This window comes from Xiphias gladius, chromosome 24 (genome assembly GCF_016859285.1).
Source record: "Xiphias gladius isolate SHS-SW01 ecotype Sanya breed wild chromosome 24, ASM1685928v1, whole genome shotgun sequence".
NCBI classification, from domain to species: domain Eukaryota; kingdom Metazoa; phylum Chordata; class Actinopteri; order Istiophoriformes; family Xiphiidae; genus Xiphias; species Xiphias gladius.
Window position 1 is genome coordinate 8,606,019 of NC_053423.1, and position 15,568 is coordinate 8,621,586.

General features: G+C 39.1%; 1 protein-coding gene across 3 annotated transcripts in view; it reads left to right on the top strand.

Annotated features, from left to right (window-relative positions):
- The window catches only part of csmd2 (CUB and Sushi multiple domains 2), a 162,977-nt gene that overhangs the window by 70,574 nt on the left and 76,835 nt on the right, over positions 1-15,568 (top strand). For all 3 annotated transcript variants that reach the window (XM_040121563.1, XM_040121564.1, XM_040121565.1), the window contains exons 16-24: positions 316-503; positions 1,334-1,522; positions 2,091-2,207; positions 2,752-2,967; positions 3,948-4,136; positions 5,567-5,736; positions 5,862-6,018; positions 6,225-6,416; positions 11,042-11,168. In XM_040121563.1, coding sequence (XP_039977497.1) covers positions 316-503; positions 1,334-1,522; positions 2,091-2,207; positions 2,752-2,967; positions 3,948-4,136; positions 5,567-5,736; positions 5,862-6,018; positions 6,225-6,416; positions 11,042-11,168 — 1,545 coding nt within the window. The remainder of the gene's footprint in view (positions 1-315; positions 504-1,333; positions 1,523-2,090; positions 2,208-2,751; positions 2,968-3,947; positions 4,137-5,566; positions 5,737-5,861; positions 6,019-6,224; positions 6,417-11,041; positions 11,169-15,568) is intronic.

Sequence of the window (15,568 nt, forward strand, 5' to 3'; positions counted from 1 at the left end):
GTCCCTGCCATGATAACATGCCATGCAAAATTAATGCAACGTAAACGTTTGCTGCACTTTAATTCTTATGTAACATCAATGAAATATCACAAACGCTTCATTTAGATGACATGGTTCTGAAACTAAGCAATTTATTCATGGCTTTGAAGATGAAGTGGCATAGTGCCCCACTGCATACAACAGGTAATAATCCAGAACCCGCCTAAAGACCCTTATCATTTCAGTTGACATTCTGCTTAAGTAGTGCTTATTTCCAAATAAATTTGCAAAATCAGACGACACAGTGAATAAAAATGCCTTGTTTCCTGTTCTCAGGTTCCGCACAGAGGTCAACTATGACGTCCTTGAGGTGCGCGATGGACGATTCCCGTCTTCACCTCTGATTGGCAGTTACCAGGGCACCCAGGTTCCTCAGTTCCTCATCAGCACCTCCAATTTTCTGTATCTCCTCTTCTCCACTGACAAGAGCCACTCTGACATCGGCTTCCGTATTCGCTATGAAAGTAAGGGTTTAGAGTATTGTGAATTTGAGCAAATAGTCAAACCTATACCCAAAGATACAGGATAGATGTACCCTAAAAAAGGGCTTATTCTCCCATGCTTCAAAGACCCTAATAGAAATGGATTTAATATATACAGACCAAATCAGAGACGGAACAGACGAAAGCCTTGTACAACATACTAGTAAAGGCTATTGAGTAATGGCTGTAAATATAATCTCCGCAGGCTCTCAATTTCACCACGAAGCCATTCTTATTAGAACACCTATAATTAAAAAGTAAATGGGTTGAGATTATTCTGTCAGATATCCCTGCCTTGACACACATTGCCTTGCTCAAAATTCCATATACACTGCCATATGCAAGCGCACACACACACACACACACACACACACACACACACACACACACACTTTTCCCACACACCAGTCTTCAGTCATTCTGTAATTCAATCCTTAACACAACCCTAACCTCATTTCAACCTGTGTCGCTCACACTGGTAACATTTTGCACTTTCAATGTGGGTAAAATTCTGCAAACTTCAATAATTCACTATGAATGCTACTTAGAAACTATCTAAGGCGGAGTGGGAAAGAACTCTGAAACTTTTCATTGGTTATTCCTGTTGATAAAGGATGTTTGTGTAAAGTATTTATCAGAACTGCTTTGGGAATGCAAACTGCCTTTTAACATCTATTGACCTGCACTTGACCTATTGAAAACAGGATAAAAGCTTAATTACACTGCAAGCAGGTGGATTTTCAGTGTATGTGTCAGTGTGTCCTTGATCATTTGCTTAATCTCTTCCTCTTTTTTGTCCCCCTCCTCTCTAGCCTTGCAGTTACAGTCGGATCACTGCGTGGATCCTGGCATACCTGTTAACGGACAGCGACATGGCAATGACTTCTATGTGGGTGCTTTGGTGACATTTAGCTGCGAAGCAGGGTACACTCTTAGTGACACAGAGCCTTTAGAATGTGAACCCAATTTTCAGTGGAGCCGCCCCCTGCCTAGCTGTGATGGTACGTTCCATAATATTGACCTAGAAATGATTAGTCGCCTGCCAGATTTCCTCTTATTCATAAATGTGATTAAAGCTCAATTCATTGTTGTTAGTTGTTAAAGATGAAACATGAGAAATTGTTTTGAGCACTTTTCTTCATATTGCATCATTTTTAAACTGCTATATATTTCTGACTTATTATAAAATCTGTATGATAGTATTTCTTTCTACAACTCTTGTTTTAGACTTTAAAAGTTTCTTCCTCATTTCATCAGAAATGTTTTATATGTACAGCAGTTAGATCTTACCCTTTGATGTTTCCCTTTTTCCTCATCTGTAAATGCTTTTATATTTAAGGACAGTATTGATTTCTGCCCACTGTATAATGAGTTTGCTGATACCATCTCTCCTTTTTATGCTGTTTTGAAGGGCAAAATATATTTTACCACATTGTAAATGTACAGACGGGTTTTGTCCTTTTTTTCAGAAAATTTTATTTCCGTCTAACTTGCCCTCTCTGATTTCGCATCTCTGCTCTTTTCTCATTTCTCTCCTTCATCCATCTCCTGCATTTTTCCATTCGCCAGCATTGTGTGGAGGTTATATTCAGGGCAACGTCGGCACCATCCTGTCACCTGGCTTTCCAGACTTTTACCCGCACAACCTGAACTGCACGTGGATAATCGAGACCTCCCATGGCAAAGGTTAGCAGAGAAATTCCATGTCAACACATGCAGTCAAATCCAATTTGCCCTACAATGTCATTTCCCCCTACTGAGTGGCCTTTTTATTCTGCCAAACAAACTGTCTCTGGGTGACTGAAGTGCTGAGAGGCTGGCCTAGGGCTACAGCGCCACAGGAAGACTCTCCAGTCATGTCACCTTTGGTAGAACACTCACATCAAATTGACACAGCCTTATTTGCAGATGCTCACTCTGCGTGGGCGTAATGTGTTTGATAAGTAATAGGGGATGAAGACAGGGAATTGATGCTTTGTGCATTATGAAACTGAGAATATTAGGTTTCACATGAATCCAAACACTCCAGCCTGAAACTGTTAAAACTGTGTCTACTGAATTATAAAATTCATCGTGCAATTAATTTTTTTCCTTACTGAAGTGCAAATTCCAGCTTGCAGGAATATATTATTTATGCATATATAAAAATGGACCACCAAAGGTTAAACATTAAAAATATATATATAAACAACACATTTTAGCACTGGATTTTTTTTCGTCTCTTATTCAGGTGTCCAGTTCACCTTCCACACCTTCCATCTTGAGAGCCCTCACGACCATTTGTTGGTGACTGAGAACGGCAGCTTCTCTCAGCCCCTATGGAGACTGACGGGCTCCACGTTACCTCCGTCTCTCAGCGCAGGCCTGTTTGGAAACTATACAGCTCAGATCCGCTTTCTCTCCGACTTCTCAGTTTCGTACGAGGGATTCAACATCACTTTCTCTGGTGAGAATGGATTTAGTCATTCCAAACACTGAGGGAGGAAAAGAGGGACAGCTGAGAGTGGCGAGCAGTGCAGAGCCACGCTAATCATTTAGAAGAGACTGAGACCAATAGAGTTGTTTAAGAAAGATCAGAACATTAAGTGCCTAAGATTCATGTTTAGAGTGGACGTCTCAGGCTTCCGAGTATGGATCAGAGACTTGCCATGACCTTTTAATAACGTGTCTCTTTCAATAGGTTATTGAGACAAACAGCCATGAGATAAATAATCATCTAAGTATGTCTTCTGGAAATATGTGATTACATGCCCTTGACAGTGAAAAAGGAAATGGTTAACATCAAGAGAATGGATTAATTTTAAATGAATCACTTAAGATAGAGCACAGATGGCCCTTTACCTACTGAGAATATCATTTCACCTCCTTTTGCTGTCAAAGGGCCCCTTGATATGAGAACCTGGATATAGTAAAAAGAATATTACATAATGTAATAAACTATCGCTGACAGTTTAAACTATGAAATACCACCTATCTCAAAAATATTTAGCTTTAAAGGAAGGATGAAAAGCAGTGGTTAAATGGATGAAAGGTTGAATGTTGTTGATATTTCATTACTTACAAAGGCTCCTCAGAGGCACACGATGCTTTGATAATTTTAATAAATGACATTAGGTCTTATGATTTTCAATTGTGGAATTGGATTTAGAAGGAATTCAACTTACTTGAACATGGTTTACCCTCTTATTATCTGTGGAAACATTTTGTCAACCGTTCAAAGCGCGCAGAAGTCTTAATTGGTTAAATTTACACTTTCACTCATTTACACACCATAGGTAGTTGCATCAACAGTGTGAAATTGTGTGGCTAAAGATAAAGAAGTCCCAACAAAAAAGAAAAAACACACATCATTATTACAGTACATTACTAATTTACTAATACAGGATATTCGAACCTTTACTTTTTATTCATTCTCTGTTTTTACAGAGTATGATTTGGAGCCGTGTGAGGATCCTGGAATCCCACCCTACAGTACCAGAAAGGGCCTGCAGTACGGCGTGGGCGACGCCCTCATCTTCTCCTGTTTCCCAGGTTACCGACTGGAGGGTCCAGCAAGGGTGGTGTGCTTAGGGGGCAGGAGGCGGGTGTGGAGTTCCCCTCTGCCAAGGTGTGTTGGTAGGTGGTCACATGCTTTATTTTGGCTTTTGTCACTCCCCCTGTAATCCCTTCACAGTACCATGTCACCACCCAAGCCCTTTCACATATACCCACCTTGTTGTAAGATGAGGAATTTCCCTTTCAATTTGAAGAAAAAATCTTGATTTTCATTTCTTCATCCACCAACATTTTGTCTCTTCATTGGAAAGCTTCCCAGAAGCACCCTTTTTGACTTTGTCCAAATTATATAGAGCAGCAGCTCTAATGAGGATGACATTAAGGAGCTGAAATATGTTAATTATTGATGCTGCTTGTTGCTAGTGCCTGGGAAACATGATAGATCAAACTGCAAAGATATAGGTCAGTGTGTTGTTTTATGATGCACCAAACTTTAAGAGAAGCATTTGTGTGTTGATATGAATATGAATTTTAACCTAATGGTCCTATTTATAGGTAAAGTATAGACCATGATGATGACTGACCTACTTGTGTTTGTCGTTCGCATGTTTTGTTTTGTTTTTTTTTTAAACATACTAAAAGCACTGTTACACAGTAACTGCATATGGGAAACAGCAGTGAACTACTACTACTAATTACTTAATGGGAACATTTTGACCACTTAAACATTTTTTTTTTTTTTGGTTTCTAAACTTAGAAAGTAAATTGTAAGCATTGAGATTTTGAAACTGTATTGAAAATATGTAATTACAGTTTAATACATACACATTTTGTGAAGTCATATTTATTTTCTTTAACCACACCAATAATATCTGATTAGTTTCTAAAGATTTGTTTTTCAGTGTGTATGCATGTGTGAAGTAGGTCAAGCAATTTCCAAAACAAAAAATATTAACATTCACTTGACTGCCTCGTTTGCTCCTGTTAGCTTACTGTAGCTTGTAGCTCTTGGTCGTTATTGCTTCTAGATAAATCCAGATCTTTAAAAGATGACCGTGATGACACATTTTGTCAATTTCCTTCTTATTTTAGAAACTCTATACTTCTTCATATACCTCCCAAACAGTCCCATCACCTCACCTCATCTTACCACGCCTCATTCGTGAAGTCTTAATTCTGGGTACATTTGTGGTTATTTAAATTCTGGCAGCTACAGAAAACTTCCCCTGCTCCTTTTTTTTCGCTCTCTCCCTGGTGTAATCAGAAAAGGCAATTTTCAAATAGAGCTGAAATTACTCTTAATCATATTCAGATTGCCAGTGTGATTATGATGATGTGCCACTCAACATTCAGGTATAGTCAATGACTATATTCATCTCCCCATCACCTCCCCATCTCCCTGTGCATGACAGCATCAATAAACACAATCTGAGTTTCAAACATATAGCGATTGACATGTCCTCTGCTCTCTCCAACGCCACCACTTTCTCCCTTCCTATCTCTTCCTCTCTTTCTGTCTGTCTCTCTATGCTCCCTCTCTTTTTCTCTAGCTGAATGTGGCTCCTCCGTGACTGGCATGCAAGGGGTGCTGCTCTCACCCAGCTACCCCGGTTACTACGGCAACAACCACGAGTGCATCTACTCCATCCAAACGCAGCCTGGCAAAGGCATCCAGCTACGAGCACGAGACTTCAGGCTAGAGGAGGATGACATACTCAAAGTGAGGGGTTGGGGGGAGATATACTCAGCTTGGGTGTTAATGCAGCCTTGTTAGCATATTTTCATGTGCACACCTGATCATATTAATTCAGATGCTTCCTCCCGCTCTCTCTCTCTACCTTTCAGGTCTTTGACGGCAGCAGTAATAAGGCTCGTCTGCTGGGGGTGTTTACAGGCAACGAGCTTCTAGACACAACCCTGAACTCCACCTCCAGCTCTATGTGGTTGGAGTTCATCAGCAATGCAGATAACACCAGTAAAGGCTTTGAACTGCACTTCACTAGTGAGTAACACTCTCCCTCATACACACAAACACACACTCACCTTACTTTACATTTAATATTTACATCTTAGCATAGTTTGTTTATGCTTATATCACACTCTCCTTGTTGCCTCTGCCACATAAAAATGACCTTTTTGCTTTCTTCTTCAATACCCTCTGAATCCTTGTACTTGTACCTCCCTTGCCTTTCACTCACTCTCTTCAAGGTTTTGAGCTTGTGAAATGCGAGGATCCAGGTGTTCCCCAGTTTGGCTACAAGAGGGAGGACAAAGGTCATTTTGCAGGAAGCACCGTGTCATATAGTTGTGACCCAGGCTACACTCTGAAAGGCCCCGAGGTGCTCACCTGCCTGAGGGGGGAAAGGAGAGCATGGGACAGCCCCCTCCCACTCTGTGTTGGTGAGTCAGATGCTCCTCTCATACAGTCTGAAGTGCTGTCAGTCAATGCTGTTGGCTGAAGTATTGGTTTATATGCTAATATTGCTTTGGGTTCTGCTGATTGGGTGTTGTGCCTTGCATTACAGTGCATTATATTAAGTTCAGTTTTTTACTTTACTTTGTACCAGTGCTGGTTTAAGAAAGCTAAGTGGTTTGTTTTAGGTCTGCTATTTTGGGTCATCTATGTGGTTGCTTTCCCAGCACCTTATTCAGTGCATTATCTCATTGAAAATGACTGTGCTCTATTTAGCTCTTCATATTCATATTGCATCAGGGTTACAAATTACCCATTTTTTATTTTATCTTCAACTAAAAAAGGACTTTCCTCATGTCAAAAACACACCTGAGCCTATAGGCAAGGAGAGGGTATACCCACCTGATCTTTTTATTTCTAGACTTCTTCTCTAATTAACCTGTCAGTTGTTGCCAGCTGACATAAACATGATATGCATTATTTCCACAATTATTAAACTGACACACGTAAACACACATACTGCCTACATGATGTCATGGAAACAAACCCAGATCAATTTTTTTTTATTTTCTCCTGGGTGACATTTTTGACAGAGTCTCTCAGGAACCAGCCAAAAGCTAGCCATAAGGAAAACAGGCAGAATGGTGTTCTTTGACATCAGCCAAGGTGATTAGAATAATATTGCTTGGCTCCCTTTTAAACCCAAACTGACAGGTAATTTCATCTCTGGGTATAAACAACATTCAGCGTTCTGTATATCTCTGAGCACGTTTGTCCTCCCCATGCCCCTTTCACTGCAGATGATAGCCTAACAGCCAGAGTGAATTTGGGAGCAGATGAGGGACTGCTTCTGTTTGTAATAGTGGGATTATTTTCTGGCAGAGGGGACATACTGAACACAGATGAGAAGGGTATAGTGTGCAGGGGAGGAAGGAGAATGAAACTGAGTTGAAAACAGTGGGGAGAGTTCATGTCCTGAAAGTCACGGAAGAGGAAAGTTGCAAGGCTTAGTCGCTGAGCAGCTCTAGGCTGGACACTGAGGGTGTTAACAGGGTTGTATTTTATTGACACTTAAAATGAAGGTGCATATCCATTGTATATAATTGCATTTAAATGTTTTTTATAGCAAACTACATATTTCCACACATAAATGTCACATTTTTGTGTGTTGCTCAAGTAAAATGTTTGTCAAATGTGTCTGTTTAATTTGTAGATTTTAATTTCCATATATTACAAAACATATCATACATTAAGACAATAGGATCACACATACACATGTTAATGCCTTGTATAGAGGGAATTTTAAACAACTTTAAAGTAGTAGAGGGTGAGACAAAAAGTAAGGAAGAACCTGGGTTGATTTTAGAAATAATATATGGGGAAACATAGATTGAAGGGTTTAGAGTAGCTAAGGGAGCTGCACAGCCATGGTAGCACCGAAACAGTAGTTTCTTAGGTCATAAGGCTAGAAGAAAGTTTGTCTTACTTCGATACATCACTGTCTTCTCCTTTAACTCCATGAAACAGCAAGTTTTCTTCAACAAGAAAAACAGAGGGGAAAAGCATGATGAGAGACAAAAACCTCAGCAAGAGTATAAAGATTAATATGTTCACATTTAAATTTTTTGCCCTTTCCCTCTCCTTCCAATCTTATTGGGCCTTTTCTTCCTTTTAACACAATGAAAGCAAAAATGAAAATCAAATCTTTAAAACATTTCTGTAACTAAGCATGTGCTTTACAGTATGCGTGTGTGTGTGCGGATGTAATGTTTTGTGTGTTTATTATTTATTACAATGCATGATGGAGTTGGAGACGGACATAAACATTTAAATTGTGGTGTAGCGACTACTGCACTAGAATTTAAATTTGCACTTGTTGAAAATTGCGGCAACATCTTCAATTGAAAGAAAATAGACAAACCAAATTAATCACTATTATAATCAGAAGTAGTAAACTCACAATACAGGGATCTCTGTCTCTGCTTATAAGGAACATACCAGACAAAAACTTGGCAATAAATGAGGATATTTATTTATAGTTAAATGTCTATACATAACTGAATAAATGAGACATTAATGATGTGCATATAACAAAGAGATCAGAATCAAACAGATTAATATGACTGATGTTTTGAATGACAGAATGAACTGATCACTTAGTTTGCCAATATTGAAATGGAGTATTGTGATTCAGTTACCAGAGGACAGCATAACGCTAGGGGGATAATCAACTTCTCTTGGACTTAAAATAAGAATTGTATAGCACTATCTGACAGCAAATCTTATCACAGACAGCAGAAGTAAAGTTTGCCTACTTTAGCAGTGTAATATCAGTGCTGAACCCCTTTTAGTTGGGCCGGAAGTGGTCGTTCCATGGTGGGTTCACTTGCGTCTCGCCCAGCAAGGTGATATTCCCCAAGATGTAGTGGTTACCTAGCAACAAGGGTCAGATAGTGGGCTTCAATACTGCTTATAGATGAACAGTAGTTCAGGAGTTAAACGACATCTAATTTGCTTAAAAATATAATAAAATATAATAAAACAGTCTTACGTAAGTAATAACTATACACTATGGATTACAAGGATGACAGAGACCTAACTATCCATGGTCAACAGGTGGCAGTGTGGAAACAATGCAAACAATGCATTCATTTTGCAGTTAATAGCTTGGTCATTTCATAGCACACTGACATGGGAGTTAGACCAATTCTTAAAAACATTTGCTAAAAACATTGCTGAGTAATACTAACTGGATTACTGAATAGTTTGACAGATAATTTATGTTAATCCAGAGATGTGCTTGACAAAGGAGAAATATCAGTGTTAGATAACTTCAGGAGTGCATCTAGAATTTATGACAGGTGTCTGGTGAGTTTCTTATCTCAGAGGCCAATCAGGTTGTGTGAAAGAAACAGAGAAAGACTGCAGATGTGTTCAATTCTGATGATTTTCTTTTGTGAAATATATTTCAGTTTGTTGAGTGAAGCATCAGTCTCTGCAAGGATGACCAAGGATGACCCCAAAATGTCATGATGTGGTTTCACATCCTGCTGTTAATTTTATTATCATCTCAAAATATCGGTCTCTCTGAGTTTGGGTTCCTTGTCTGGCCAATGTTATTTAAGACACTTTTATTGAGAGAGGTGAAAAGGCCATTTGGCAGATCCTGAGAGTTTCTGAAAAGGTCCATTCAAACCCACTGTTACCTCTTAGTGGAATTCAAAAGAATGATCTACAAACATAAGGAGAGACATGTTTGTCAAATGAAAGGTGACAAAATGTTTATGTCTGATGCGTATGGAAACCTCACTCATCCATGTCCGAACTGTTTTTCTCTATGTATGTCTTTAATATGTTAATTTAATTACTATCTTATTTGGGTACTTCCTTCTATTCAGTCTGTCTCTGTTTGTGTGTGTCTTCCGCCGTTGCCGTATTTGAGTGCAGAGGCTACTTGTCACAGATGGATTTCATAACCATTGCCATCATCATCAGTATGATTCCTAAATCTCCATTTTCCTCCTTTTTGAAGGAGCTATTTTCCTCTCACAGGAAGGAAAAGAAACAAGCACACTTTTACCCTCCTCTTGTCAGTTGAGATGGCCTTAAAAAATCTGAACAAAAAAACTTCAAATCTGATGTAAGAGCATTTTCACTGTTTTTCATTAATTTCTTGGATAAGGCAGGTGGTGGTAATTGAAGGGGGGCTGAAAATTGCTTTTCAGTCACAGAGCATTTCTGATGGCAATTCATTACTTGAGGCTGAAAATATCCCCTCCATTCTTCCCACTGTTCTTGACAAAATGTTTTGGTCTCTGATTTTGCTTTGTAGTCTCATTGATGTGTGTTTGTTGTTGTCAGATTTTGAGTGACAGATCTTATGTTGGGTAGTGCTTTGTACCTCACAGGGGCTTTTTGAACAATGATATGATACTACAAACATCATATTGACTGCTACTACAGTCAAACCTGTAAGCATACTCAATGGTATTCTGCTGATGATTCATGACAAGTCTTCTGCTGTCTTGGTATGATCTATTGCCTGTCATGTTGCCCAGTAGATACTAATGCAGCGATGCTTCCATTATGGCAACCCTGTATCTGTTCCTTAACCACATACTGTATATACTGGCATATCAGTCAATACTTAGTCCTTAAAGTTATTCTGAACTTGAGTATGACATATTGAATGTTGTGTTGTTCAGTCAAGTCCATCAGCTTTCAAAAGGCAACAAGATGAGATCATGGTTGAGATGGTGGATTGCCTTCACTGAGCCAAGAAGATACATAGTATACTGAGTTGGCTGCTCTCCCTCCTATCATTCAAATTACAAACAAGATGATTTAGCACATTACATTTGAGTATATGTCTGGTATGTCCATGATTAATAATGATGAGAAGAAACTGATGTGATGCACTGTACTGGAGTGGAATGATGCCATTTCTAGTATGTTAAGTATATTAACCTTGCTGTATCCTTTTATTAATTTGACTTTCAGAACATTGATGAGCTCATACTTATTTTGCAATTGCCCTTTTTTTTCTTTAGCTCTTACTCATTGTTCACCTGCATAAATCTCTATGTCATTCTTTTTTCCATCTTCTTTCTAGCGGAGTGTGGGGGCATCATTAAGGATGATCCTTCCGGTCGTATCCTGTCTCCTGGCTATCCAGCTCCCTATGAGCACAACCTGCACTGTATGTGGACCATTGAGGCTGCCCCTGGAAGCACTATAAGGTCTGAGCAACACTCCTTTTCTCTCTTTTTCAAGCTTTCTAGTTTTCTGATTACATTGTTCTTTTCCAGGCTTTCTTTCAGTCTACCACCTTTCAATATACTTCCAATTTAGCCCCCCCTTTTTGCAGTGGTATTCATCACTTTCACATGCTGCTGTGTAATCAATCTCCACTGAGCTGCAGTTGGCCAATAGTTGAGTTACTACTGGGTGAAGGGCAATTCCACCTCAGAGCCTCTTAGATGCTTCCAAGACTGTGGGATGATGTAGTTTGTTGAGTTTGTTCTTGAGTTGCCCCAGGGTATTGATTCCTGGTGGGTTGTGCTGTGGCACACCCCATAGAGAGGCTGGCGTCATTACCATAGAGTCCAGCTAGAAAACGATTAACATTTTCTTTGAATTTCTGACTCAAGTGATGGAATTTCAGGAATATGTATATGTATGTCTATATGTGAGTGAGTGAGTGAGTGAGCGAGCGTGTGTGTGCGTTTGTGTGCGTGTATATATGTATATGTATGTGAGTGTGTGTGTATATGTATATGTATGTATGTATATATGTGTGTGTTTGTGTATGTGTGTTGTCCCTCCCCTTCAAAAAAAAAAAAAAACACCTTTTTTTTTCCTGTAAAAGCTAAGCTAAATTTTTTTTTTATAAAAAAATAATAAAAAGGCTTTTTTTTTTATTTATCCCAAAGTGCACTATCACAAGTGCATACTAAACATTTTAACATTTTTCAACTAAACAAGATGGTGTCCTTGTGGATATTGAAGCCTTAACCCTGGTGGTGCTAGCATTATTCTGTACCCATTAAGCTACTTAGGACTGCAGACATGTTAAGACCAGTGTCAGTCATATATCAGCATGCCTATGAAAACCACCATGTTTTGACAGCATTGAAATGGAGGGCCATTAAGCAACAACCATGGGACAATCCAAGTGTGCCTAGGTACTTGAAGGAACAGTTCTCAAGGCAGAGTGCTCTTCAGGAACACTACTGTTAAATCCATTATTACATGTGTATATGAAGGAACATGTGGAAGAGGCAGAGAAAACAGTAGATGGCTTAAGTTGAGAGCTATAATCTCAACTTTACCTTAAAGATCACATGTTCTTCATAATAGAACATTACATCTTTATGAGGTAAATTTTTTCTATAGACATTGTTCTCTAATTTTAGGGGAAAGGAAGTACTTTCTGACTTGAATAAAGTATTTAATATTTGTTTTACTGTAGATCTACTGGCATCAGCAGACATTTGGTCTTTTAAATCCAAAAGAATGAGAAACATGTCCTAATATTTTAGGCTGCACTATATATAGTTTTTTTGTCCACTGTACCTCATCATTTTGCATACATTGTACTGTTCTGTGTGGTTATCTGCATGGATCTATTTGTGTGTGAATGTTGTCTCACACCTTGTACTTCTGACATTCCAAGGTCCCTCATGATTGCTAGTTTAGGTTCATTAGTGCCTTCACTATCTTTGGGTCCCTGGAATTCCTCTGCAAGGTAGACTCCATATCCATGCCTTTGATCCTACCCACGCAATTCATTATTGAGCAGAATTTGCAATGCATTAGCCCAGGGATTCCTTGTACATCAAATAGTGTAGATGAAGGTAGCACACTAATCAAGCCGTACTGACTTTGTGAGAGACCAGGAGTTGTGCTCTGTGGCAACAGACATTGAAAAAGCCTGGTTTGCCGAGAGTTATTGATGGAAAGAGTATATACTGTAGGTGGGAGGCAGAGTGAAATACAGACATAAAGAGATAATAACAAGATAAAAGGAAAAGCGATGATAACGGAGGCAATGAGCCATTTCACTGATGGAACATTCAGTAGTTACTGCTATAGAGATCAAATGAGGGCTTTAGGCCACATGGTACACTAACCAATGAAGCCATATGTATTCATCTAAAAATTGGTATTTCATATTTAGTAAGAAGCATGGCCTCTAATTTGAGAGCTTCGTTGTTGTAAAACATGGTGTACTGTGTTTGTTATAATACTTTATTGTGCTTTTTTGACTAAATGTTTTTCAAAAGGCATCAATAGGATTATTACAGTATGTGAAAAGCAGGGAGACCATTGTAATTAGGCCCATAGTTGAACTCTGTCTTTAGTACAGTGTGGCTTACAGGGGAGAAAGTTAAACAGTTGCCTGCTTAATTCCTCCTTTATTGATTTGCTGTTTCTTTTATCTTCCTCCTCTCTTTCACACGTCCATTGTACACGTAAACCAGTAAATGTATTAATAATATTAAAATATGAATTATCTTTTGATAATTTGGGATTACTTTATATACTCACGGAACACCTGTACACCTGGTTATCCATGCAATTATCCACAAAGACAGTCATGTGGCAGCAATGCAATGCATGAAATTGTGCAGATACCGGTCAGGAGCTTCAGTTAATGTTCACATCAAAAATCAGAATGGGGAAAAAATGTGATTTTGATCATGGCATGGTGGTGGGTGTGGTGTAATTGTGTGAGAAATGTTTTCCTGGCCCACGTTTTGCCCCTTAATAACAATCAATCATGGTTTTAATGCCACAGCCTATCTGAGTGTTGTTGCTGACCATGTGCATCCCTTTATGGCCACAATTTACCATCTTCTCATGGATAGCACCAGCATGATAATGCACCATGTCATAAAGAAAAGTTGTCTCAAACCGGTTTCATGAACGTGATAATGAGTTCAGAGTTTTTCAGTGGCCTCCACCATCACCAGATCTGAATCCAATAGAACACCTTCGGGAGGTGGTAGAACTGGAGATTGGCATCATGAATGTGCAGCTGACAAATCTGCAGAAATTATGTGATGAACTCGGGTCAACATGGACCAGAATCTCAAAAGAATGTTGCTGACAACTTCTGGAATCCGTACCACAAAGAACTGTGGCTTTTTTGAGAGCAAAGGGAGGCCCTTCCCAGTATTAGTATGGTGTTCCTAAAGAGCTGGGTTAAATATAGTTGCATCTCAGAAATTGTTGTATATAACCACAGTGCTTTCTGTTGATAAATGTCAGCTTTAATGGGAAAATCTACTGTTAAACAATAATTGCTCGAATATTCCAAAATCTCAGGAATAAATTATTTCTTTAAAATAACATTAGGTATTTACATTCTTAGGGTGGTTTTTCCTTTAAGGAGCCACGCATACCCTTTTTCCAATGCAGCGCATCACCCATTAGAGCATTTGTCATGCTCTATCACAGAAATAGTGCCCTCAGTCTCAAATAAATATGCACATATATTTCGCTGGGGTTGCACAACCCAAAACTAGGTTTCCTACCTATATAATGTATTTCTTTCCAGGTGTGTGTGTGTGTGTGTGTGTGTGTGTGTGTGTGTGTGTGTGTGTGTGTGTGTGTGTGTGTGTGTGTGTGTGTGTGTGTGTGTGTGCGCATTTGTTTGTTTGTTTGTTTTCGGTATTTGTTTCAAAATCTGAGTTTTGGACCGTTAGAAAATAAGGCTTTTAGCTGGACCACAAAAGTAAGGCCAGCCGTAGAAATGCGAATGTCCATGAGTGTCTGACTGATGAAGTTACATCGTCGGTCAGCCGTTCCTCTTTCGAAATGAATCGGTGCGAACAGTTTTGATACGTCATTGGGGGGTTACTTACAGGCAGTGTTGCCAACTTAGCTCCTTTATCCCTGAATTTACAGACTTTTCAGACCCCTTTACCAAACCTTAGCAACTTTCAGTAGAAGAGGGTAGCCAGTATTGCCCGCGAGCGTGAGGTCAGGCTTTCCCTCTGCAGACACACCTCTTTATGTGCAGCTGACATAGACATGAATGAGCTTCTAACTTTCTCTCTGAGTGATCTTTTTGAATGTCAATATAGCCGAAATCACAGGACAGCCGTTGTCTTTAGCTTATGTGAATGGTGATTTTAACAGACGGCGTCATGGTTATAAAATAGGATAGGATTTTAGCAGGATTTTGCTGGTGACTGCTGGTTAACTGCTGATGTAGTCTTAATGGGCAATGTTTCAGTCACTATTTCATACTTGTTCAGTTGTCTGGCAACTGAAACTGAAAAACATGTAAATGAGAACAGCTTTATTGGGAATTCGACTGCATTAAAATACTGTATATGAGTACAGAGAGTAGGAGAGAAGAACACAGATAAAGGGGTGAAACCAGCTGACACTAGGCAGAATGCAAATATGACACGATGACATCATGAGTATGATAAATAGCGTATTACATCATCCAACAACATTTAGTGACTGTTCAAGCAAGCTTTAGCTACTTTCCATTTTCAGTACAACTGTTGCACAACAGTTTTTCAACTACATCCTCAGTTTTGTACATTGACCCTACACGGTCCAGCCATATACTAGAGTTTGACCTAGTCTTGTTTCTTTTCACTGAGTGAAGTTATATTGG